This window comes from Colletotrichum paranaense (genome assembly GCF_030867605.1).
Source record: "Colletotrichum paranaense strain IMI 384185 chromosome Unknown Scaffold_2.1, whole genome shotgun sequence".
NCBI lineage: Eukaryota > Fungi > Ascomycota > Sordariomycetes > Glomerellales > Glomerellaceae > Colletotrichum > Colletotrichum paranaense.
In genome coordinates this window covers 1,616,745-1,638,355 of record NW_026848960.1, presented here as the reverse complement: position 1 = coordinate 1,638,355, position 21,611 = coordinate 1,616,745, and the positions used below count along the sequence as shown (strand labels likewise).

General features: G+C 50.3%; 10 protein-coding genes across 10 annotated transcripts; 6 read left to right on the top strand and 4 right to left on the bottom strand.

Annotated features, from left to right (window-relative positions):
- Positions 1-60: 60 nt before the first annotated feature.
- CPAR01_02433 (major facilitator superfamily transporter) lies at positions 61-2,098 on the bottom strand (the record flags this gene model as incomplete). Its single annotated transcript, XM_060486721.1, has 7 exons — positions 61-574; positions 641-781; positions 835-1,190; positions 1,265-1,387; positions 1,439-1,558; positions 1,621-1,716; positions 1,775-2,098. The coding sequence occupies 7 exons, from the start codon at positions 2,096-2,098 to the stop codon at positions 61-63; spliced, it is 1,674 nt and encodes a 557-aa protein (XP_060354049.1).
- A 903-nt stretch (positions 2,099-3,001) lies between these two features.
- On the top strand, positions 3,002-5,078 carry CPAR01_02432 (amidase; the record flags this gene model as incomplete). The annotated part of the gene is made up of 7 exons (XM_060486720.1): positions 3,002-3,292; positions 3,354-3,476; positions 3,537-3,686; positions 3,760-4,178; positions 4,235-4,358; positions 4,484-4,886; positions 4,963-5,078. The coding sequence occupies 7 exons, from the start codon at positions 3,002-3,004 to the stop codon at positions 5,076-5,078; spliced, it is 1,626 nt and encodes a 541-aa protein (XP_060354048.1).
- A 1,092-nt stretch (positions 5,079-6,170) lies between these two features.
- Positions 6,171-8,052, top strand: CPAR01_02431 (flavin containing amine oxidoreductase; the record flags this gene model as incomplete). Its single annotated transcript, XM_060486719.1, has 2 exons — positions 6,171-6,967; positions 7,023-8,052. The coding sequence occupies 2 exons, from the start codon at positions 6,171-6,173 to the stop codon at positions 8,050-8,052; spliced, it is 1,827 nt and encodes a 608-aa protein (XP_060354047.1).
- A 921-nt stretch (positions 8,053-8,973) lies between these two features.
- Positions 8,974-9,477, top strand: CPAR01_02430 (uncharacterized protein; the record flags this gene model as incomplete). The annotated part of the gene is made up of 1 exon (XM_060486718.1): positions 8,974-9,477. One exon carries the CDS (start codon positions 8,974-8,976, stop codon positions 9,475-9,477), a length of 504 nt encoding a protein of 167 aa, XP_060354046.1.
- Positions 9,478-9,792: 315 nt separating this feature from the next.
- On the bottom strand, positions 9,793-11,142 carry CPAR01_02429 (class II Aldolase and Adducin domain-containing protein; the record flags this gene model as incomplete). Its single annotated transcript, XM_060486717.1, has 4 exons — positions 9,793-9,873; positions 9,948-10,464; positions 10,530-10,899; positions 11,088-11,142. The coding sequence occupies 4 exons, from the start codon at positions 11,140-11,142 to the stop codon at positions 9,793-9,795; spliced, it is 1,023 nt and encodes a 340-aa protein (XP_060354045.1).
- A 242-nt stretch (positions 11,143-11,384) lies between these two features.
- On the top strand, positions 11,385-12,810 carry CPAR01_02428 (uncharacterized protein; the record flags this gene model as incomplete). Its single annotated transcript, XM_060486716.1, has 2 exons — positions 11,385-11,658; positions 11,714-12,810. 2 exons carry the CDS (start codon positions 11,385-11,387, stop codon positions 12,808-12,810), a joined length of 1,371 nt encoding a protein of 456 aa, XP_060354044.1.
- Positions 12,811-12,888: 78 nt separating this feature from the next.
- On the top strand, positions 12,889-13,764 carry CPAR01_02427 (uncharacterized protein; the record flags this gene model as incomplete). The annotated part of the gene is made up of 1 exon (XM_060486715.1): positions 12,889-13,764. One exon carries the CDS (start codon positions 12,889-12,891, stop codon positions 13,762-13,764), a length of 876 nt encoding a protein of 291 aa, XP_060354043.1.
- A 49-nt stretch (positions 13,765-13,813) lies between these two features.
- Positions 13,814-15,858, bottom strand: CPAR01_02426 (major facilitator superfamily transporter; the record flags this gene model as incomplete). The annotated part of the gene is made up of 5 exons (XM_060486714.1): positions 13,814-13,885; positions 13,938-14,193; positions 14,255-14,333; positions 14,392-15,408; positions 15,462-15,858. The coding sequence occupies 5 exons, from the start codon at positions 15,856-15,858 to the stop codon at positions 13,814-13,816; spliced, it is 1,821 nt and encodes a 606-aa protein (XP_060354042.1).
- A 1,158-nt stretch (positions 15,859-17,016) lies between these two features.
- On the bottom strand, positions 17,017-18,149 carry CPAR01_02425 (uncharacterized protein; the record flags this gene model as incomplete). The annotated part of the gene is made up of 4 exons (XM_060486713.1): positions 17,017-17,410; positions 17,471-17,802; positions 17,876-18,061; positions 18,123-18,149. The coding sequence occupies 4 exons, from the start codon at positions 18,147-18,149 to the stop codon at positions 17,017-17,019; spliced, it is 939 nt and encodes a 312-aa protein (XP_060354041.1).
- Positions 18,150-19,548: 1,399 nt separating this feature from the next.
- Positions 19,549-21,201, top strand: CPAR01_02424 (alkaline proteinase; the record flags this gene model as incomplete). The annotated part of the gene is made up of 5 exons (XM_060486712.1): positions 19,549-19,643; positions 19,959-20,157; positions 20,224-20,357; positions 20,437-20,693; positions 20,744-21,201. 5 exons carry the CDS (start codon positions 19,549-19,551, stop codon positions 21,199-21,201), a joined length of 1,143 nt encoding a protein of 380 aa, XP_060354040.1.
- Between the last annotated feature and the right edge of the window lie 410 nt (positions 21,202-21,611).

Sequence of the window (21,611 nt, the reverse complement as noted above, 5' to 3'; positions counted from 1 at the left end):
TCCATCCTATGGTACTAATTAAACGAAAATGGACGGCAGGCATCGTATTTGCACCGCATGTCAGTGACTGAGGCCTTTAGCATGCGCTTTGGCAACATGACGCCAGTATCTGTTCGCACTATTCTCTCTGATAGTCCTACCATACTTGGTCATGACGAAGATACTGGCATTCCAGACGAATCCGATCGCGGCAACGATGATGTAGGTATCGCGATATCCCATATGGTTTAGCCAAGGAGTGATTCCGTAGTTGATTGCAAACGACATGGTGTTGCGGATGATGACGCATGTGGTGATCATGTCACCGCTAAGCTGCGGATATGACGCGATGGCATATCCGAGTGATCCCGCCACAGCAAGGGCGTTGTTGATGGCGAGGGTGAACTGGGAGATGACGAGACCCATCCAGTGAATGTGGTAGGTCACACCCAGGCCGTATAGGAGCATGCTGAATGGTACCAGAAACATTGATGCGGAGAAGAGCCAGAGGGAGTGTTCCGACTCGGAGATTCCATTGTTGCGTCGGGCGAGGCGGATCGTGAGCAGCCGACCGACCTTACCGCAGTAGTAGCCTCTGCCAGGATGCATAAGTCAACGATCTCTTCCTTTCCCTCTTGAGGAGTATCTAGGAAACACTTACCCAACCATAGTACCGAGTAAGCCTCCGGCATAAGCTGCTGCTACACCGGCAGTAGAGAAGCCGTACATCGTGGTGTATACAGTACCAGCCGTAGCGTTCTGCACACCCGACCATACCAAATTGTTGGCACCGTACATCAGACTAAGCACAAGTTAGCTATCAGATTCATCTCATGATAGGAAGAAGATTCCCACCCTGCGTAAACGACTGAGGGGTATGTGAAACCTCTAAGTCCACCAAGTGCAATATCCAACATGCGGTTGGGCCTAGCCTTGTCTTTGATACTGAGCTTCTGGATATAAGTCTTGCGAGGATAGATCATCTGCCCAGTTTCGGTATCAACAGGTTTGGCATTTGTCATGTTTTTCTCGTCCGCCTTATCAGACGACTTCTCGTCCGCATCGCTCCCGTTGTGCTGCTCTCGAACTCCGGTTGCATGACCTGTGGATGTGCTGTCTTCGACAGGCCGCGCGGGACGATCATAGTTGGTCTCCTCCATGAAAAGGAAGCAATAGACGAGAGCAATGCCGTTGAATATAGAACACCACCACTTTGGTAGGCAAGAATTAGTTAGATACAGCAGGGAGGGATAGGGGCTAAAGGCCGTAAGAGAACGTGACTTACGAGAGTCCATTTCCAACCCATGCCCACGTTGATGAAGCCCGAAAGCATCGGGGCAAGCTTGCCCGTCATTGAAAGGCCCCACCCATAGAGTGCAAGGTATTTGGGGCGCTGGTGCGCGAACCACTGTTCGATGGTCAGTCAAGCGCATTCTTTGGGGCCTGCTTGGGTTCCTACGATATCTGTGATAGAAATTTCGCACAAAGATTCAACCGGGGCCCCAAAAAGCCCAAGCAGAATGCGATTAGCCAGATATGTGTGTTTCGTGGTGCACATCGGGGCGGTAGCAAGGATGATCTAGAAGCCGACACATTAGGAATGATTCCATCATCGACGCTGTGTTCGCTCGAAGGACTAACAATGTTGGCGATAAGAGACGCCAGATACGCTGGTCGCTTGCCATACTGCAGCGCAAACGGTTGCCAGATCAGACAACCCCAGCCATAGAACAGGAACTAGAGCAGGAGTTACACGTCAGCATGGCTTTAGGATTGCGATATGGACTCTCCTCACCATGATTCCCGTGCCATTGTTGATATCTGAAAGCGACAATCCAGTTGCTTTTCTGATGGGGGTGACGACAGAATAGACAGCACTACTCGGGATTGCTATCATGACGGTGTAAACTAAGACGCAAGATGTCGCGAGCCATTTTCGCTTCTTGGTCCAGTTCAACGGATCCTCTGGATCTTCCGACGGGCGGGGAATTAGAATGATGTCCGCCTCATCGGATCCGGAAGCATGTTTGCTGATGATGGAGCCGTCTACGTCGATAAGTCTGGTGGTACCAGGAGGCAGGTCATCGCCATTCGTCTGAGCGGGGACGTCGTGAGCCATTTGGTTGCTGTCGGGTCAGTCGACCCCAAAAAAACTCGAAAGCTGCGGCTGTGTCGATCTTTCAGAGTTCCCGCACAGATTAAGCTGGCACAGGAGGTATTTGAACAGAAAAGAGCGCTTTTTGAGTATCTGGGAGTGATGTGCGGCTTCAGCTACTTATCAGCGTAACTCGTAGAAACGTTGATGTGGTATGGCGATCCCAAGGAACGGTTCAACCAGACTGGGTGCACACACCCGCCACCCGGGTACGGCTTTCAGCTATCTCGGTATGAAGCGAGTTACGGATGGGACTTGTTAGCTAGGCCAGCGTTGGCCAAGGCGTCACTGTGCGGGGAATTTTGATAAGACAACCAGGTTCTCAGTCTCGGACATTGACCTGGGCGTTCCTTAGGAGATGGCTGACAGTCAAGCTACCCAGCATGGTAGATAACGACGCCAGAGAGGGACGCGAACGTAAAACGCCATGTTTGTAGAGAGCCCTGGATAACGATAGCAGAACAACCATAATCCGCCTAAAGATATGCGCTTACATCTCCTCGTTCCTGGGTCGTCAACCGCCCGCCCAGAGCGGAGCCCCGAAAAATAAGGGTGCCGGATGTTGCACTGGGATGAAGGATTTAGGCCCACCACTGGACCAAGTTGGCAGTTGACAGCGATAGGCCAAGAGAGCTCAGTTTGGCGCTATCTAGGCATGGCAGATAGGGAAGACATTATCGCTTCAGATAGGGTGCCTCTTGCAACGCGTACACTAGTAGAAGTAGGCAGACGATATTAGTGAAGCCAGTCAGCTATTTTGTGGTATGTTTTTTTTTTCTGTTTTTGGGGTCTTGCTTTGAAGTGCCGTGCAACGTGACGCAACTTACACAGCATCCCCGACTCCTAACATTCCCAAGCTCGCCCAAAATGGCAATCACCACAATTCCAAAAGGCTGGCGGGAACTCGCACAAGTCTGTATCGACATCCAGAAGAAGTCAATTCCCAAGGAGTATGAGTTGGAAAGCGACCAAATACCTCCGAAAGATCGTCAAAATGTGCTTGATATCCCAAATGAGTCTGGAATTTTGACTACGGAGGAAATTCGGATGACTGAGCAGGATGCCTCGAGCTTGTTAGAAAAGTACAAGAGCGGCCAATGGACTGTAAAACAAGTTGTCACGGCTTTTCTGAAGAAAACAACCATGATTCATCAATTGGTATGAAGATATCACATTGTGTAGGGATATTTCTAGCTAACGCATTATTTTCACATGCCAGACCAACTTTGCTACCGAGATATTAGCAGAAGATGCCCTTCAGAAGGCCAACGAACTTGATGCGTACTTCCAAAAAACAGGCCAGCTGGTCGGCCCTCTTCATGGCATCCCGATATCAGTCAAGGTAGATTTTGTCCCTCTAGTCCCGCGTCGAGGGATGTGGTTACTGACTCGCTACTGATAGGAACACATCGGCATGGGTGGCCATATCACGCACGCAGGGTTTGTATCAAAGATTACAAACATCCCGCTCGAAGACGCCCTTTCCATCCAGATTTTGAAAAAGGCAGGAGCAGTTATTCATGTCAGAACGAATCAACCGCAGAGTCTCATGGTAGGTATACTAGTCTTTTCTGTGACAACAAACTTGAGTGGTTGCAAATAAGTTGACATTCTTTGCTTCACAGCATCTGGACTGCAATAATAATATCACCGGGCTAACTAGGAACCCACACAACCTTCTTTGCTCGCCCGGAGGATCATCCGGTGGTGAAGGAGTATCAGTCGGCGCGAAATGCTCAGTGATTGGCGTGGGCACAGATATTGGCGGGAGTATACGCATCCCTGCCGCCTTCAATGGTTGTTATGGACTTCGACCGACGGCTCTGCGTGTGCCAAACCTTGGAAATTTTGGTATCACATCTGGACAAGAGAGTATCCGGGGTGTTGTAGGACCCTTGGGCCAGAGCGTTGATGATCTGGAACTGTTCATGAGTGCTGTTCTTGCAGCTGAACCGTGGGATACTGAGACTATGTTGGTTCCAGTGCCATGGAGACCTGTCAATCCCAGGAAAGAGATCACGGTGGGAATCATGTTGAACGATGGGTATGTCCATTTCCCTGTCTTCTACTGTCTTTGTAACTGACTTGAATGGGTCGAAGTTTCGTCAAACCACATCCGCCGGTCCTACGGGCTCTTCGTTCAGCCGCGGAAAAGTTGAAACAGTCAGGTGTGAAAGTGGTAGACTGGGAACCCTTTGACCACCAGCGCGGCTGGGAAATAGTAGTAAGTCGCCATTTCATTTTTCCTTTCCTTTCTCTTTCTTCTTTCTTCTTTACCTGCCTAGACCCTCTTTTTCAGGTATTTGTAGAATAGGTTCTGCAAGGTTCATCTCGACTAACCAGAATCAGTCCTCGTTGTATTTTCCCCAAGGGCCAAAGCCGTACCTCGACACATTTGCCGAAAGTGGCGAGCCAGTCCTCCCACTTACCGAGCATGCTTTCAGATTCTCAAAAGCCGAGCCACTTACAGTCGCAGAGAATTGGAACCTCAACTATAGAAGAGAGGCATATCGACGAGACTATCATGCTCTGATGAAGCACAGAGGCGTCGATGTCATACTTTGTCCTGCATACGTTGGTGCGGGTGTGTTGCAAGGCGGCGCCGAGTACTGGAATTACACGGCCATTTGGAACGTGCTAGACCAACCAGCAGCCATCTTGCCGAGCGGACTGAAGGTTGACAAAGCCATTGACAAGCCCGAAGAAGATTACACGCCTCGGAATGACTATGATGCTAAAGAATGGAAGGCCTGTAAGTCACCGCCCCTAGCTCACTCGAGCTCCTTTAGTTGTCGCGTCCCATGTGCTGACGGTGTGGCGTTATTTAGATGATGCCGACCTTTTCCACGACATGCCAATTTGTTTACAGCTTGTCGGAAAACACTTCCAAGATGAAGAAGTGGTACAGGCAACTAAGCTGGTTGATCGCATCTTGAAGGAATAGATTTTCGCTCTTATCTAGACTAGACGCAAGGAGTTGTCGAGGCATCGGCGCATAAATGAGTAGACTTAGATGCTAGACTTTCCACTTGATCAAGGGGCTTGGATAGATAGACTTCAATATTCAACAATCAACACATGCCCTCTTAGTTTCTTGGTACTTGTGTGTACATAAAAGGCGGTTACGTTGTATGTTTCGAGGTAGCGGGCGACTGAGGTAAAGAACTTCAATCAAAGCCGTCTAGGAAAGCGCGAGAATTGTGTTGAGTTGCGTCGCTCATGGCATCAGAATCTTTGGGCCACATCAGTCGGCCTTACAAACCGTTCTGTTTCCATGAACGTTGACACTGAAAGGCCAATGGCAACACTCCCACCTCACTGTAGCCGACATATCAACAACATGGCTTGGACTTTAGGAGGTAAGAACCCGTCAAGATAGACTAGAGTTCAGTGACTTTGTATCGTTAGAGTGCCTCTTGATTGTCCATCTCTCTTGAATGCCGGGCTTTTTCGGTGCCGCACTCCGTAGATATGTAAGGGCAAGGTATTACGCAGTACCTAGATAACAACGCCCGCGGGCAACCGGCTATGATATCCGATCAGAAGAAATTTCCCCGCCGGAATAGAGACACCGTAGCACCCGTAACCTTGCCCATGTCCCCTTGTGGGGTTTGGCTGAACTGGTGGACGTATTTTTGGGGGAGGGGCCGAGGGTCGCCGTGTTGATAGGGCAGTCCTAGGCTGCAACAGATCATTGTGGTCAAGCCCTGGCCAACTGAGCGATCGCAACTGAGCGGGGTCTGCGATCGCTGTCGGATGCCTAATCCAGACGCCAACGGAATGGGACAGCCCATGAGTTGAATCAACGTCCGGTATCGCGACCATCATATCACTTTCGTATTTTCTTCTGAAAGGTTGATACTGATCTCTTGTCTTAGAACACTTGCCTGTTGAAAGCGATAATTTTGAAGCCACCCAAAGACGACATAGACTATCGCCAGCGCCTTTCGGGACGGTGATCAATCCTTGTAGAGCAAGTCCAACTCACCCTAGCTGGACCATACGCAAGCAACGTGCCTCTTCCCAGGCAATCAATATGACCAAACTCATCGAAACCATCGACCTCTCGAACACGTCTGCGGCGTACTACGCCCCAGCCACAATCACTCGTGCCGGTTCCCTGGTGCACGTATCAGGCTTGCCCGGCAACACCAAAGATGGCAAGGTGCCGTCAGACTACGACTCCCAAATTCACCTCGCGCTGCTCAACCTACGCAAAGTCATCATAGCTGCCGGATCGACGGTATCCAACATTGCGAGTTTGACTCTCTACATTGTGGACTACGATGCCTCTAACCGCCAACATGCCCGCCACGTCCAGCGGTTCCTGGGAACGCACCGCCCCGCAATGACACTCGTTCCCGTACAAAAATTGGCGGTGCCGGGCTGGCTGATCGAGATCAACGCCGTGGTCGCCCGACCAGAAACACCCTCGGTTCCTCGAGGCCTTCCATCGGTGCAGGAGAGTGTCGATGTTGTCATTATCGGTGCGGGATTGGCGGGTCTCTCTGCCGCTCATGAGGTCCGACGGGCTGGGCTAAGCTGCGTTGTGTTGGAGGCCCGAGATCGTGTGGGCGGCAAGACGTGGAGTCAACCGATGGAGGATGGCAGGGACAACGGCGTGTTCGACCTCGGCGCGGCGTGGATCAATGACACGAATCAAAGCAGGATGTATGAACTTGCGAAGAGATATGGCGCTGAGTTGATCGAGCAGAACACCAACGGTAACTGCGTTCTTCAAGATTTCGATGGCAAATGCAGCCCTTTCCCGTACGGGGAGCTGCCCAAGGTCGGTCTCGAAAACACCCCGTCAGATATGAGCATTTCTCACATGTTGGTCATGGATATAGTTGAGTGAATCGACGCGCGATCATCTAGCTCAGATCAGGGACATGGCAGAAGCAGACTGCCAAGCCCTCGACGTTTTCAGACCACGGGACACATCTCTCGACTCTCTCACATTCGAGGCTTATCTCAAATCTCGAGGTGCCGATAATGTTGCTTTAGCCACAGCCACAGTCTGGACACGGGCCATGTTGGGCCAAGAGCCAAAGGACATCTCCGCACTGTACTTCCTGAACTATTGCAAGTCGGGCGGTGGACTGCTGCAGATGCGATCGGATAGAAAAGATGGAGGACAGTATCTCCGGGTCCGCCAAGGCACGCAGCTCTTCTCTAAAGGGCTGGCTTCGTCATTGCCTGAAGGAATCGTCCGTCTCTCTAGCCCCGTTCAGACTGTTGTACAGAACGAGAATCGCTCAGTTAAAGTCGAAGCCGGCGGTAAGGTCTACTCAGCGCAAAAGGTCATTACGACTGTACCTGGTCCCGTCCTCAAGTCGATTTCATTTCAGCCAGCGCTACCCCATACGAAGCTGGCCTGGATCGAGTCACAAACATACGGATACTACACGAAAGCTATGATGGAGTTCAGCACCCCGTTCTGGGTCGGGAAGGGATATTGCGGCTTGGCTCAATCTTTCGTCGGCCCTGCTTCTGTAATTCGTGACACGAGCAGTCCGGCAGACAAGAAGTTTGTACTGACGTGCTTCATGGCCGGCGAGCCTGGCAAGGCATGGGCGGCAACGACAACCACCGAGCGAGAGAGCAGCCTACTAGAGCAACTGAGTCAATTATATGGCGTTGAGAATATTCGTCAGCTCTTCAAGCAGATGGTTTTCTACGAATGGGTCACCGATGAGTTTTCGGGATTGGGATGCCCTTGCACGTCACTCACTCCTGGAGTTCTTGACACGCTCGGTGGAGATGGGCTTCGGGAGCCGTATCGTGATATTCATTTCGCGGGGACAGAAACCGCAGGTGAATGGAAGGGATACATGGAGGGCGCTGTAAGAAGTGGAGAGCGGGCGGCTGTGGAGGTTGTGAAAAGCCTTCAAGGCGGTCTGATATCACGCCTCTAGTTTCCTCACGTTTCTCTTGGTTAATAAGCTCGATGATATTACACAAACCTGAAGATGTCTTTGAGCACTGTGCCAATACAAAGCATCTGACTTGGCTACTGAAATTGAAGTTATAATCTGAGGTTACGTGTTCTACTACCGGTCTATATTACCATTGCTGCACGCTGACTTATAAGAAGCGTGGTAACAGCCCCAAATGCTGGGATCTGGCTCAAAAGACCACTACCAACAGCTCATGGCGTTCAATGTAGCGGCGTCGGGCCTCTGCATTGTCGCCGTTCTAGAAGACCATGCCGCTCAGACAAGGGACGAGAGCGCTGTCGCGCGGTGCCGGCCTCTGTGCATCAGCCTGGTGTTTCGCCCACCGGCATGGCATACAAGCTTCATCCATTCACCATTGGCCGATCTTTTCACTGGTCCAGTGAATTAAAGTTTCCCCTTCCGAAGCATTGGTACCGTGGTGTTTGTCGCAATAGCCAAGCAGCTACAGATAATGCCTGGCTGTTGTTGATGGGTGCTCGGTAACCTCGGTTTGTGGGGGAACTACAGGGTATTAATTGGAAAAGCTGCCACTGTAAATCAATCCAGTGCGATGGACTCGGGATTCTGGGTAGGCCAGATTTGACACGTTAGATGTATCAGGCCTCTTTTGACTTCGACCAACGGCCTTGGAGGTTGCGAGTTTGACATTGGATGTTGCGCTTATCGATGGGATTTTCTTTCACATAAATGTGGTCAGCAGTTCAAATACTCAGCTTGTACGACGCATCTCAGGTCATCGATGAGAGCGGCTTTGTTCACTCCCAGTCCTCAGCTAAACTCGATTTGTAGACTTCTCTTTCGAGGCACCTCTAGATTGCTTAAGGCAACTTGATTTATTGCAGAGAGATACCGGCATCGGCAGCGACCTACGCAATCAAAATGCTTACCACCTCATTCCAGTTGACTCATGTCACACCGATTCCCGACTACATGACCCGCGAGGAGGTCCTCTCCCACCTTCACAATGCGGAAGTCCATATCAAGAGCGACCCCAATTTGACACACTGGACGCCCCGCACGCCCAAGGTGCCCCCCACTGTTCCCGACGATGTTGATTCCATAGCGGTCACTGAGTGCTATACCATCACGGATACGGTGCCTACCAACCTCCCAAAGGCCCTGCCCAAAGGCATGCTCGAGAAGAAGAGTGTCAGCGAGTACGAGTTTACCTTCACCCCGGATGGAAGTTTCGTCAAAATCCACTGCCCCATGAGCGTCCTTTTGGAAACGCGGTGGCGTGTTCTCAAGGGTAGTGACGGAAGTCTGGAGTTAGAAGAGGTTGTGGACGCTCACTGCTCCCGTTTCCTCGTGGGCGTTGTAAAAGGCGAATTAGAGAAGAACTGGGTGGAGGTCCACAGGAAGATATTGACAGGGAAAGCATGAGTGGCAGGATTACAGAGCTTTCATCGCGATAGACGTACGCAACACATAATACAACCACTCTTACCCGGACAGAGAGCTTCAGGATGTCTAAGAACCAAGCAGTCATTCGCATTTAACAAAAGAAAACACGACATTCGATGCAGGCCCGCGTATCACCTGGAGATCAACTTTCCTTCGAATTATTCGGAAATCACAGTGTCGACGGTCCAAATTAAAATACGCGCACCACTGATCAAGGGTTTTCAAAGCTGATCGGTTATAGTATAATCGAGCTTATGCGAATCTCGAGAGGCATTAAAAATTCTGACATGACCATTACTCTCCTTTACACAGCTCTCCACGCGACTTCCAGATTTCATACTCAAAGTCGGGTTGAAACTCTGTGTATAATGTCTCCTGTGCATTCAATCGGGGTTAGCCTTCAGCCATTCTCGTCAAGGTTGAGTACCACACAAGCTTCTTTTACGTACCGGATCAGCATTAACTTTGGCTGTGAACTCGGCCTCCTTTTCCCCGATCACGTTCTTGGTGAGACCTGTGCTTTCCACCATAATCTGAACCTCGCATGACTTTTCCATCAACGTGAAAAGATACGCTGCCTCATCAACCGTGCCTCCAGTCGTTAACAGGCCATGATTCTGAAGGACAATGACGCGGCCCTTTTCACCCAGAGACTCCGCGATCTTTTGGCTTTCGTCTGCTTCCAAAACAACACCACCAAAAGACCTGTACACTGCCTGAATTCCCCAAAAGTTGCAAGTGTCTTGACTGATGATGTCAAGTGGTTTTCCGAACGTTGACCAGGCTTTCCCGGCTGGCGAATGTGTATGACAGGCCGCATGGATGTCAGGGCGAGCTTTGTGAATGGCGCTGTGGATCATGAAGCCTGCTGCGTTAACAGCTGCCTTGTTGCCGCCGATGACTTGGCCTTCTTCGTCAATCTGAACCATATCACTAGCTTTGAGCATACCAAAGTGTTTCCCAAGCCTGAATTGGTGTTAGAAGCAAAAATTTCGAGATATTGACGATTTCTCAGGGACATGGACTCTCACGGGTTGATCCAGAAAGTATTCGGGTCTACCGGGTCGCGAACGCTGATATGCCCACTAGTTCCTTCGGTAAATCCTTTACGCGCAAATACTCTGAAAGCGCCAGCCATGTGCTCAAGCTGCCAGTGTCTCTTCTTGTACGGGTCTGCGATTTTCGGGATGCCAGGAAACTCGTAGCCGCCTGTCGATAGGGCCGTAACTCCCGATTTTTCCACAGGCTTTTCGACCACTAGCGGTGTTGCTAGGGTTTCTGATGAGTTTGTGATAGTTTGGCTAGGTGCAGCTGTCATGGTGGTAGTTGTCGACATGGTCGTGGTGAAGCCTGTGCTTGGAACACAGAATACTTGTCCTCGCACTTGACTGCAGCGGTGAACTGGACGCGATTTCGCGTATCTTACAATGGAATACGGTCAGCTCGTTTACGACGCTTCTTATCCAGTAGATTATGTCTTGATCGGAGTTGTCTTTACGAAAATGAACATTGCCCTAATTCCAAGCACAACCTGACGTCCTTGACGATCGACCTGATCATGTTGCATTGGGTAATCAACTGCGACTAACTGCTAGCTTCGCTGTGGCCTTCCATCGCGGGATCTACTCCTACCTGCCTTATCATTGTCTCCACTCCAATCGGCGCCCGCTTGACGAAGAGTGATAAGCTTATCCGTATCTCTTCCGGGATTCTCTCCGGGGCCCCGTGTTTATCTCCAAAACCAGGGCCTTCCGGGAAAGCAACAGATTACAAGGTCGGTCGGATGGGTCCCAGTCACCCGCTGCCCTCGCTCTCAGCTTCCTGTTTCACACATGCTTAGGAGAAGCCAGCAACTCGATCTCTGTCTGGCAACCTCGACTTGACCGATGTCTTCTCCGAGGTCTGCAACGTATCTTGCCCGAAGACGGACCAAGACTTTCACTGGTTGCTGGACATGCCGCTCAAGAAAAGTCAAGTGCGACGAGGGCAAACCACACTGTTCTCCGTGCAAAGTACGGGGACTTGACTGCCAAGGTTATGGTGTTCGGCTTCAATGGCTGCATCCTGAGACTACGGTCCCATCAGATTTGAACTTGTCTGATATCGGACTGGCCAAAGATGCATTAGCCTCCAGATCTCGGAGGCGACAAGTTCCAATTTGTAGGCTTTCCGATCACCGTAAACACTCTTATACGTAGTACTAAGAATTACGTAGCACTCACTCAACAAGTTCTGACATGGAGTCAAGTCGAGGGGATCCTTAAACTCATTGACTCTGTGGAACCATCGTCAGCAACCAGCTTAAGCGATGACGTGGGTATTCACGTAGAGAATTTCGGAGTGTTTGATGCAGGAAAACCATCGTCTATCGATTCTCGGAACCCTACCGGCACTTTCCTTCTGCAAGATACTTTGACGACAACCGAGACTTGCGATGAAGAGTCTGAACGAATGTTGGGTACTGACCTGGCTCTTTACACTTCCTCTCCAAGTGTGCCAAATCCTGAGAGACAGCAGTTATTGCCATCGCCTTCATACTCCGAAGCTGAAGTAGCTTGGGAGTTGTGCAATCTGCATGTGCAAGGGCCTTCGGAGACGGAGGTAGATAGTCTATGCCCAGGCTTTGCCGAAGACCATTCAGACAACCTTCAAGACGAGGGAGCCGCTGACAGAGTCTCGTCTTCTTCATCAAGACATCAGCGTTGGCCCGGGATAAGCGTCTCCACGGAACTTCCAAGGCCACCGATGGCAGTCATCTCTGAGAGAGAGCGATTTCTCATGCATCACTACATGCATAGAGTCGTCAACATATTTTGTGTCATCGACAATACAAAGAGTCCTTGGAAGACAATACATCTGCCTCGAGCTATTCAGGGTGCCGGTGAGCTGAGTGTGGTGGGCGCAACATCTAGGATCCGCAATGCCCTGCGAAACGCGCTGCTCTCTATAAGTGCCTACTACCTCTCAAACGTTCAGGTATCAGAAAATAGGCTGGAAGTGAAGTTGAAGTGGGTGGAGGCAGCCACTCTCTATCGTTATAACGCCATTGGATTACTCAAACAAGCGGTAGAAGTTGACCTCCACGCGCCAGAAAGACCGAAGTACAAGGAGTTTTTAGCAACAATGTTGTCAATGATAACAATAAACGTAAGATATAATTTCGTTCCGTTGTCTCGGGGCAAGCATACAAGAGTATCGCACCACCTCTGCATGGGGATTGAAGCTTATGATCACCTATCGGTACACGTCATATCCCCTGTATTCTCTTTAGACCTTGCTCAAAATCGATCAAGTCTCTCTGTATCTCACTGACACCTAGGCTAGGTTATGTCAGGAGACACAAGCACTTGTGGTGTTCATCTAGACGGCGCTCAACAGTTGATCATCCACATGGGGGAGGGAAAGCCCAGACTGTCTTCAAAGTCTCGAGCTCTGCATAGGATCTACTATTACCTTCGAGTCATTTACGAAAGTACCGCTCCCCTACGAAGTCCCACATGTCGCTTTTCGCCATCTTCCGGAGAAGGTGTTCTTCATATGCCCCATTCTCCAGGCCAACAAGTCTCCACCAGTACTTTCCCTTTCCCAGACGAGGATGCAATATCTTTGTGCTCTGAGCCTGTACAAGCAGCAAGCAAGATGGCATCATATGAATGTATCTATGGAATCCCACAGAGCTTACTCGTTTTGCTTCAAAGAACCATTGATCTGATTGATAGGGTCGATGCGGCGAGGAAGAATCATAGCATCACATCGATACCAAGAGATTTGGACAGAATGTGCGATGATATTGAAAGAGATATCTTCGACTGGCCACTCGACTTGGAACTCACTCGGTATCGAGATGCCGACATTGGCACGAGCTTTGAGATCATCTATCACCAAACACATTCATTTCACAACGCTCTCATTATTTACTTCTCCCAGAATGTCAGACTACTCAGCCATAGGTATCTCCGCCAGTATGTGACAGAGGTTCTCCATGACATTGAGACAATCGAGAACATCAAGGCCGAGACCAAGCTACTTGCTGCACCCCTCTTCTGGCCGGCTTTCATGGCGGCAACGGAAGCTCATGATCAGCGTCTTCAAGACCGCTTTCGCCAATGGTATACTAAAGTTGCGGTTTACGGCATCAAAGCGGTGAGAACAGGAACTCAAGTTGTATATGAAGCGTGGAAACGGGGGCCCTCGTCTGATGGTCGTGTGACGAGCCAATGGCGTACGGTAGTGGAGGAAACAGGGACGACTTTGATGCTGACATGATTCCTGGAACATCGAAGGAGAACTTCTAACTCCCAGAGGCTGGTATGACCTAGTGCTTGAAGCGAATATCCTTACGGTTACTGCCCTCGTCTTTCGTCGTCTCGAGGTAGTGAATCCTCTCCTGGAGGCCACCGTTAGCAATGGACCTTACAGGGGACTGTTAGGAAGCTTACCTCTTCCGTCATTGCATTCCATTCTTTTTCTCTTTTATTGTTACACCACATATAGAATGCCTTAGCGATCAGATAAACGCAGATGTTCATGCAGCATATTCCGATCAAAACCCGGTTGCCACGTCGGTCTTCATTATTGCAGATCTTGTCAGCCTTCCACGACAGGTATGAAGCTATGCCACGGCACTCACATTCTGGTCTATCGTCTTCCCGGTAAATATTCGAGTAGATGACGCGAGCAAGCTGAACCATCATGCTGGCAACGTCGACCCATTAGCTAGACATTCGTAACCTAGCAGAATTTGGTGCTGATTTACTTATACAAAGCCGCGGAAACGGCTCTGGTACGAACAGAGTGAGAATTTCGAGACGCCCAAGAGACGTGCATGGCATGGGCTAAGGTAGTAACGTCAGATCAAGTCACTTCTTGGTTCTCAACAGAACCGAGACTTACGCGATGGATAGGACAGGAGAACAGTGACAACAGCGTACTGGGCCCAGGGACTAGCATCTGCCGGGAGGACGGCCATAGCAATGAGATTCGGAAGGTACCACAGCTGCGTGAAGGCACCAAACAATGCTCTCGTGTCCCATATCTCGGACAGATATGTCATGATCAACATGAAAATAGCTCCCAAGAACTGAGGCGGGATACTCAGCAAATTAGTATCGTTCGTGTTGAATCCAAGGTTGCGGAGAGTCAGTGTGAGATATTGGTCGGGAGGGCCGGCTGGAATTTCCCAGAGAAGACCAAAAATGTAAATGGGCCAAAGCTCCCAGTCAGCGAGAGATTTGAGAAGCAGCTTGGGGGTGATTGCCTGCCGATTGTGCATATCACATTTCGAGGGGTCGTCGCGAAGGATTCGATTGACCAGGATCTTCTCTTCCTGTTCGTTGAACCATCCGTTGGGTCGCCACCAAGCCTTTGTTTGCGTTGGTGAAGCCGCCATTGCGAACCAGGACCAGACACTGATTGACAGTGTAATGATCCCTTCAATCAGGAAGAGCCATCTCCAGCCCTCGTAGCCGTTGATCCCATCCATGCGAAGGACACCAAGCGCTAATAGGGGTGCGACGATATCCGTGATTCGACGAACTGTCCAGAACATGGCAAGTCGAAAGGGGAGCTCGGTCGACTTGAAGAAGTACGTCAAGTACAAGACCACGTCGGGAATGAACCCGCCCTGAAGGACACCCAGCAGTGCACGACACACAAGGAAGGAGGTTCGACCACTAAGCCAGAATTGACATCCCGACACCAGACTCCAGGAACACATGATGAAGGGAATCCAGCGGTCCGGGCCGAGCTTCTTGCTGACCATCTGGGACGGCAACTCTGCGCAGAGGAAAGATATTTGGAAGACTGTGTTGCCGAGGTTGTAGTCGTTGGTGTTCATGCCAAGGTTCTCGAGGAAAGAGGCCGAGTTTGCTTGACTTAGATTGCCTCGAGGCAGGTCGAGAGCGAAGAAGGCTGTGGTAACGTTAGATATAAGCATTGGAGTTCATACACCATGTAACACGTACCGAGACACGCCCATAGTGTGACGCGCCAATCCATCTTTGTTATCAGAGGCAGCTCCTCGCCCCAGCTCCATCGGAATGTCGGATCAAAACGATGCAGATTCTCATACTTTGGATGTGGCTGGAAGAACTTCGCAGTAGAAGGGTGGTCGTAGACAGATGGCTGTGTCGCTATCGCACTGGGATCATACCCATTCTTCTTCTTGAAGAAGGACAGAATGGGGATGATGGGAGCATCCTGCTGGCGAAGGTCTGCTTGCTCGCGGAGGATGCGATTCTTCGTTTGCTCGATCTCCTCGTCTGTCGCCTCCAGATTGATCGTGTCGTTATCTTTCTTGCTCTCGGGCTCTGAGGCCGGGGCCGAGGCCGAGGATTGCTCGACGATTTGCTTCTCGGACATTCTTAAGTACACACATAGGCTCTTCGAAAGAGGTGGTTTCTCGTGCAGTCTCAGCTCGTGCAAAGAATCCTCTTTTCGAAATCGGAATCAAGGGGGCTGAGGACAGGATATCTGAGGATAGACATGTCCAGATTGACTATAGTGAATACGACTATATAGTCATTGGCGTGACACTGTTGGCGAAATATTCGTGCCTTACGCGCCTGGATATTCCATCCGTAGTTGACAGATACTTTGCGTGATATTCGATCCCTTCTACCCGGTCATTTAGCAACAATGACGAAAAACAGGGGCAAGACATTGCCAAGTATGCTCAACACTGATAGCTCGACACTTCATGGCAAGACGCCAATGATGTTTCCGTAGACATCACTGCAATTCCCAGCCAAATCCATTTCACAGCTGATTCCCTCAAAATTGTATTCTTGGTAGTGCTTGGCCGTGGCAGTGTTCGCTCCTTGTCGACAGCGAATGAACTATTCGACCCCCGAGGATGGCTACGAGAAGAGGCGACAAAAGAGCAATTGGGAGGGATACTGGGATGATGATGCGATTTACCAAGAGAAAGACGTGCTTTTTCTGCGATAAGTCTGCAATGGCAAGACTACAGGCAGTAATTAGCGGTTGCTTGGTAGTCTTGGTACTGCGCCTTGGCAACTTTGTTCGGGAGGCGAGCGCTGCTTTTATATTGAGCGGTGCCGATTTCGCAATTTGGTTGAAGCATGGTGAAATTCGTTCGAGGTTTATTCCACGCTGAAAATCTTGTTATTAACAAAAGTACCTCGTGAGATTTCTTCCCTCTAAACTTCACAAACTACAGAGTGGTCCCGTCTGGTCGCAAAGCTGAAGTTCAGTTTCACCCCTAGCATGTTGGGAGAGCCGGGGCCAGTAGAGACATGGCTAGCCTCTAACCACAAGCAATGAAGGCTATTTGTGTACTTGTGCGGTGAAGATGGTTCACCTATGCGACTATAGCCTCGGTTTCTCACCATCGAAAAGGCCACCCGGAAGTCTTAGTTATTTGTCTATTGTCGTGATCTATCTGCGTGTATCATAACCCATGCGCTGCATGCGTGGTAATTATTATGCTCCCAAGGATCTGCTCCCGTCTATAACTTCTAATCATCAACACTCCAACACGAATCTCAACCCGAATCCTCACTCTTGACGACTGTTTTCGGACCAGAAGGGAAGACCGGACTGGGACCTGAGAGTTCCATAAAGAGCCGCACCATCTAGGTTCTCGCCACCGTACGCCCTTGCGCTGAGCATGTTGTTTGTCGCAATGTCCAACGCCGGCATCCTGACGCCAAGGTCGTTGGCGACTCGTAGCGCATGTTTCGCGTCCTTGATGGTGTTGGACACAAGGAATCCAGCCGTTCCCTCCTTGGGAGCCCATGATCCGCTGGTCATCCTGCGCGAATAGCTCCCCAATACCGGTCCGAAGTTCTCAAAGATGAGATCTTCCATCACGTTGCTGCCAATACCGTTCTGTTCCGCCAACACCTGCGTCTCGGCAATAGCCTCGAGGAAGACAACGAGAAGCACGTTCCTGCAAAATGCCCTGTCAGCGATCACCGTAGAGTCATGCATGCTTCTTTATGCCACATACCCTGTCACCTTTAGCATGGGGGCTTTCTTGACATCCTCGCCCATGTTGATGACTTTCCTGCCCATCACATCGACAATCAGGGGTTCAAGGCGTTCGATAGCTGCCATGGGGCCGGCCATGGCGAAGATGAGTCTTCCAGCCTGAGCGACCGGGTTGGCGCCAAAGACGGGCGCAGCGATAAAGGTGGCGCCGACCTTTTGCAGGGTTTCCGATACGGATCCCGCCGTGTCGGGGTGTATTGTGGAGCAGTCGATGAACGTCTTGCCGTTGAGGTCGATGCCGCTTGCGAGGAGTTCCTTGACTAACGATTGAAGAACCGCGTCTGCCGAGACCTATTTGGTTAGTCAGAAGGCATTCTTGAAGGCAGAACTTTTAGACAAGGTGATGTATCATGTCGAGACTGACCATGGTGAAAATATCGTCGCATATTTGCGCGACCTCTACGATGTTATTCTTTGCAACAGCACCTGCTTCTACCAGAGCGGCTCCCTTTGATACAGTGCGGTTTGAGAATGTCAGGTTGGCGCCGTGAGATTGAAGCTTCTTTTGCAGGTTGATGGCCATGGGCAAACCCATGGATCCAAGGCCGAACTGCTTCTTAGTTAGTATATTACTCCAGCAAACTAAAGGTTTTGCTCTTCAGTCCACTTACCCAGCCGACAGGCTTGATTTTCTGCATATTGTGTAAGTTATTGTGTGAGTAAGGTCTACGTAGGTAGGTGATAAAGTGGCTTTAGATTCAAGTCAAACGAGGTATCGTGATGATGATTCGAATCAAGGTTGATATTCTCATCAGTATTCATTCATCTTTTTTTCTTCTATCGTTTACCGGCCTTTATGTCTGGCTCCTCGAAGTCGTGAAACGCATTTTTGCCTCCTTTGTCGGCTTGCGACCCGACGTAATGCGGCGATGCCGTGAGGCCAACATCGCCGGCGGAGGATAATGGCTCATCGCCTATCAATGATGTGGACAAAAGATAAGCTTCAATCTAAGCTCGAATCGACGGAATCATACCTTTTACTTACAACCTCAATTCTCTTTCTGCTCGAACGCTGATGCGGTGCAGCGATGCCGGCCCGCAATCCGAGAATGGCTGATAAGCATCTCTCGGATGATCCGCCCGGGGCCCACTCCGCACTCAAACAGATCTAAGAAGCCCGCTTTCGGAGTCCAGGTCCGAGCATTCGACCCAAGTGTCTTTGGTCTGTTTTAGCACTACCTACATCGAATTTCTTGGCCGATCTTGCTTGCTGTCGGATTACAGACCGAGGAATGGTGTCTTTCGGTAAAGATCCGATCTTATCTTTGCATTTACATGAAGGCGGATGATGTTAGTCAGTTTCGGGGCCAGTCGCTTGAGCTCTTGGAGTATGTATGCGCCTACCAGGCCGTCGATACCCGTCAAATATCATCTCCTTCCAACGACAATGAAAAGATTCATACTTCCATATAGATATACACACTGCTTAATTTCAAAGAAGGGCTTAAGAAGAAGCCACGACGTGACTCGCGCACTTGTCCTGGAAGGGCATTGCTTTGCCTCAGGTGAGTTTGGGTCAACTCGTTCTCTTCACACATCCCATGTTTCCACATTACCAATTATCGTCTTGGAGTATTTAATCACATAAGGCCAATTGCTGACATCTGAATCCAATAAGACTAACTAATGCTCACACACGATTAAACACGGCATGATCTATCCCAAGCCTTGAGCGAACGTTTTCCCATTCTTAGAAGGATAACTAGTGCTTATTCACACATCATTTCAGACCAAGGCGAGCTTGGGGACCATATCCCCTGTTGTGGTATTTCGAGAAACCTGCTGGTTGAGACCGGACAAATAATCTTACCTTCCATGAGAAAAAAAGGTCCCGAAGGTGACGGAAGGGTGTGAAGTCTACTCGATTTCTTTCTGTCAGGATCAAAGCTTGGGCAGTTTCCACAATCGTGAGCCTTATCTACTCTAATGATATCTTGGAGCTGTTCGCGTAAGACCTGTGGTTGCGAGACGAACTTCCAAAGTTGCATTCTATCCCAGTCGTCAAACGAACACCTTCCGCTTCAAGCACTTGGCATTATGTTCCCCCACTCACAGAACCTGACACCATTACCCTCTGCGCGGCATGGCTTCCACGAAGAGCAGCTCGACGGCAGTGCATATGTGAACAGCTCGTATTAGAGCTTGCTAAGATTTGAATTGCCTGACGCGAAAATCGAGGGGTATGGCAGGATGCGACAAACATCACAGAAGAAGAGGAGCATCAAATGACCAAAACCCCCGATCCTGCACCACTGTATAGTTGTCGATGCTTCATGTTTTGAGCTTTTTTTCTGGATATTGATCCAAGTTCTGCTATCAACAATCTTCAAGAGCTTCAAGATGAAATGAGTTTGTATCTTTGGCATCGCCATCGCCTCTCTTGTTGCGCAAGGAGCTGTCGCGCCGCGTTCGCAGCAACAACAAAGCAGGGCTGCAATTCCTGGCAGATGGATCGTCGCTCTCAAGTTAGGCATCGACAAACGCGACGTGGAGCAACACCTCGGTTGGATTCACGGTACTCACAGGCGGAGTTTGTCTCGCGGTCAGACGAGTGGAGTCGAAAGGACATTCGGAATCGAGAATTTTCATGCCTACACTGGCGAGTTTGACAAAGAGCTGTTGGCCGAGATTCAAGCCAAAGATGAGGTACGTTCACCAGACGTAACGAGATAATAATATGTGACGATGTCCCCATAACTAACCAGAAGACAGGTCATCGCAATCGAGCCTGACCATGAAGCTGCATTGACAGCTCTCACCGAGGTCAGCGACCAGCCTTGGGGTCTAGCCAGCCTCTCCTCTCGAGCAAGACTCGCCAGCGCCGACGTGGATCATCAGACCTACATGTACGACTCGAGTGCGGGAACAGGCACATTTGCCTACGTTCTCGACTCCGGGATTCGCATCTCCCATGCTGGCTTCCAGGGACGCGCGATCAAGGGCACCAAATGTTTTCCCCGAAGTTGCTCACGACGATGATTTTGGGCACGGCACGCACGTGGCTGGCACCATTGGATCCGTAAGGTTCGGTGTCGCAAAGAATGCGACCCTTGTCGACGTGAAGACGACCAGGGTTGCTTATGGCACGACGACCAAGATTATCGAGGCTTTGGAGTGGTCTGTACAGAATATCACCAACACTCCTGGGAGGGCTGGCAAGTCTGTCGTCAGTATGAGTCTAGGTAAGTCGTACACTCCTTCATTAGAACGCTCACATCTGACCCAACCCAAGCCACTGCTACATCCACAGCATTGAATGATGCCGTCGACGCAGCCACAGCCTTGGGTGTCTTCATCGTCGTCGTCGGTGCTGGGAACGATGGAAAGGATGCTTCCACGAGATCACCAGCTAGCGCGCCGACTGACTTCACCGTTGGTGCGATTGACATTAACAGCACTAGAGCTAGGTGGTCCAACTTTGGGCCTTCTGTGGAGGTCTTTGCTGCTGGGGTGGATGTGAGATCGACTTCTGTGTACCAGGATGGAACTGATCTTTTATCGGGAACGTCAATGTCAACACCACACATTTCCGGGTTGGCGTTGTATCTCGAGGGACTGGAGGGCTCTGTCGTGGACGCACCGGCGGCGATCGGTGCACGCATCAAGGAGCTTGCTACCAAGGACATAGTTGCCGATCCTGGAGTTGGCAGTCCTGATCTTGTTGCGTATAATGGGAATGGTCGACGATGAGGGGTTGAACGGTGCTAGCTGGAATATGTTGACCACAGACCGGAGTTGCCTCCGATCAAGGTGAGGGCACAGACCTCGAGCCGTCACCGAAGCTCACCTCGGTATGAGTAGTCAGCAAAAGCTCTAGTGTCTTTTCTTCCACCGCCCATTAAACTCAGAAAAGTTCCAGGCAGGATGGTCTAGACCTTTTCAAACACAAAGCAATTGAACGCAAGCGCCGGGCTCCTGCGGGCTTATCTGGGACACCAGCTGCGGCATGACGTCAAACTTCCCTGTCAAGTTGGAAAATCCAAGGCAGAAGACGCCTGGAATTCCGCTGCGATTCGACGCCAGTCCCAACAGAATCGACGGGCCAGCCGTCCATGGATTCATGGATTGATGGCATCCTGCTAGCGTCGCGCCATTTTCCA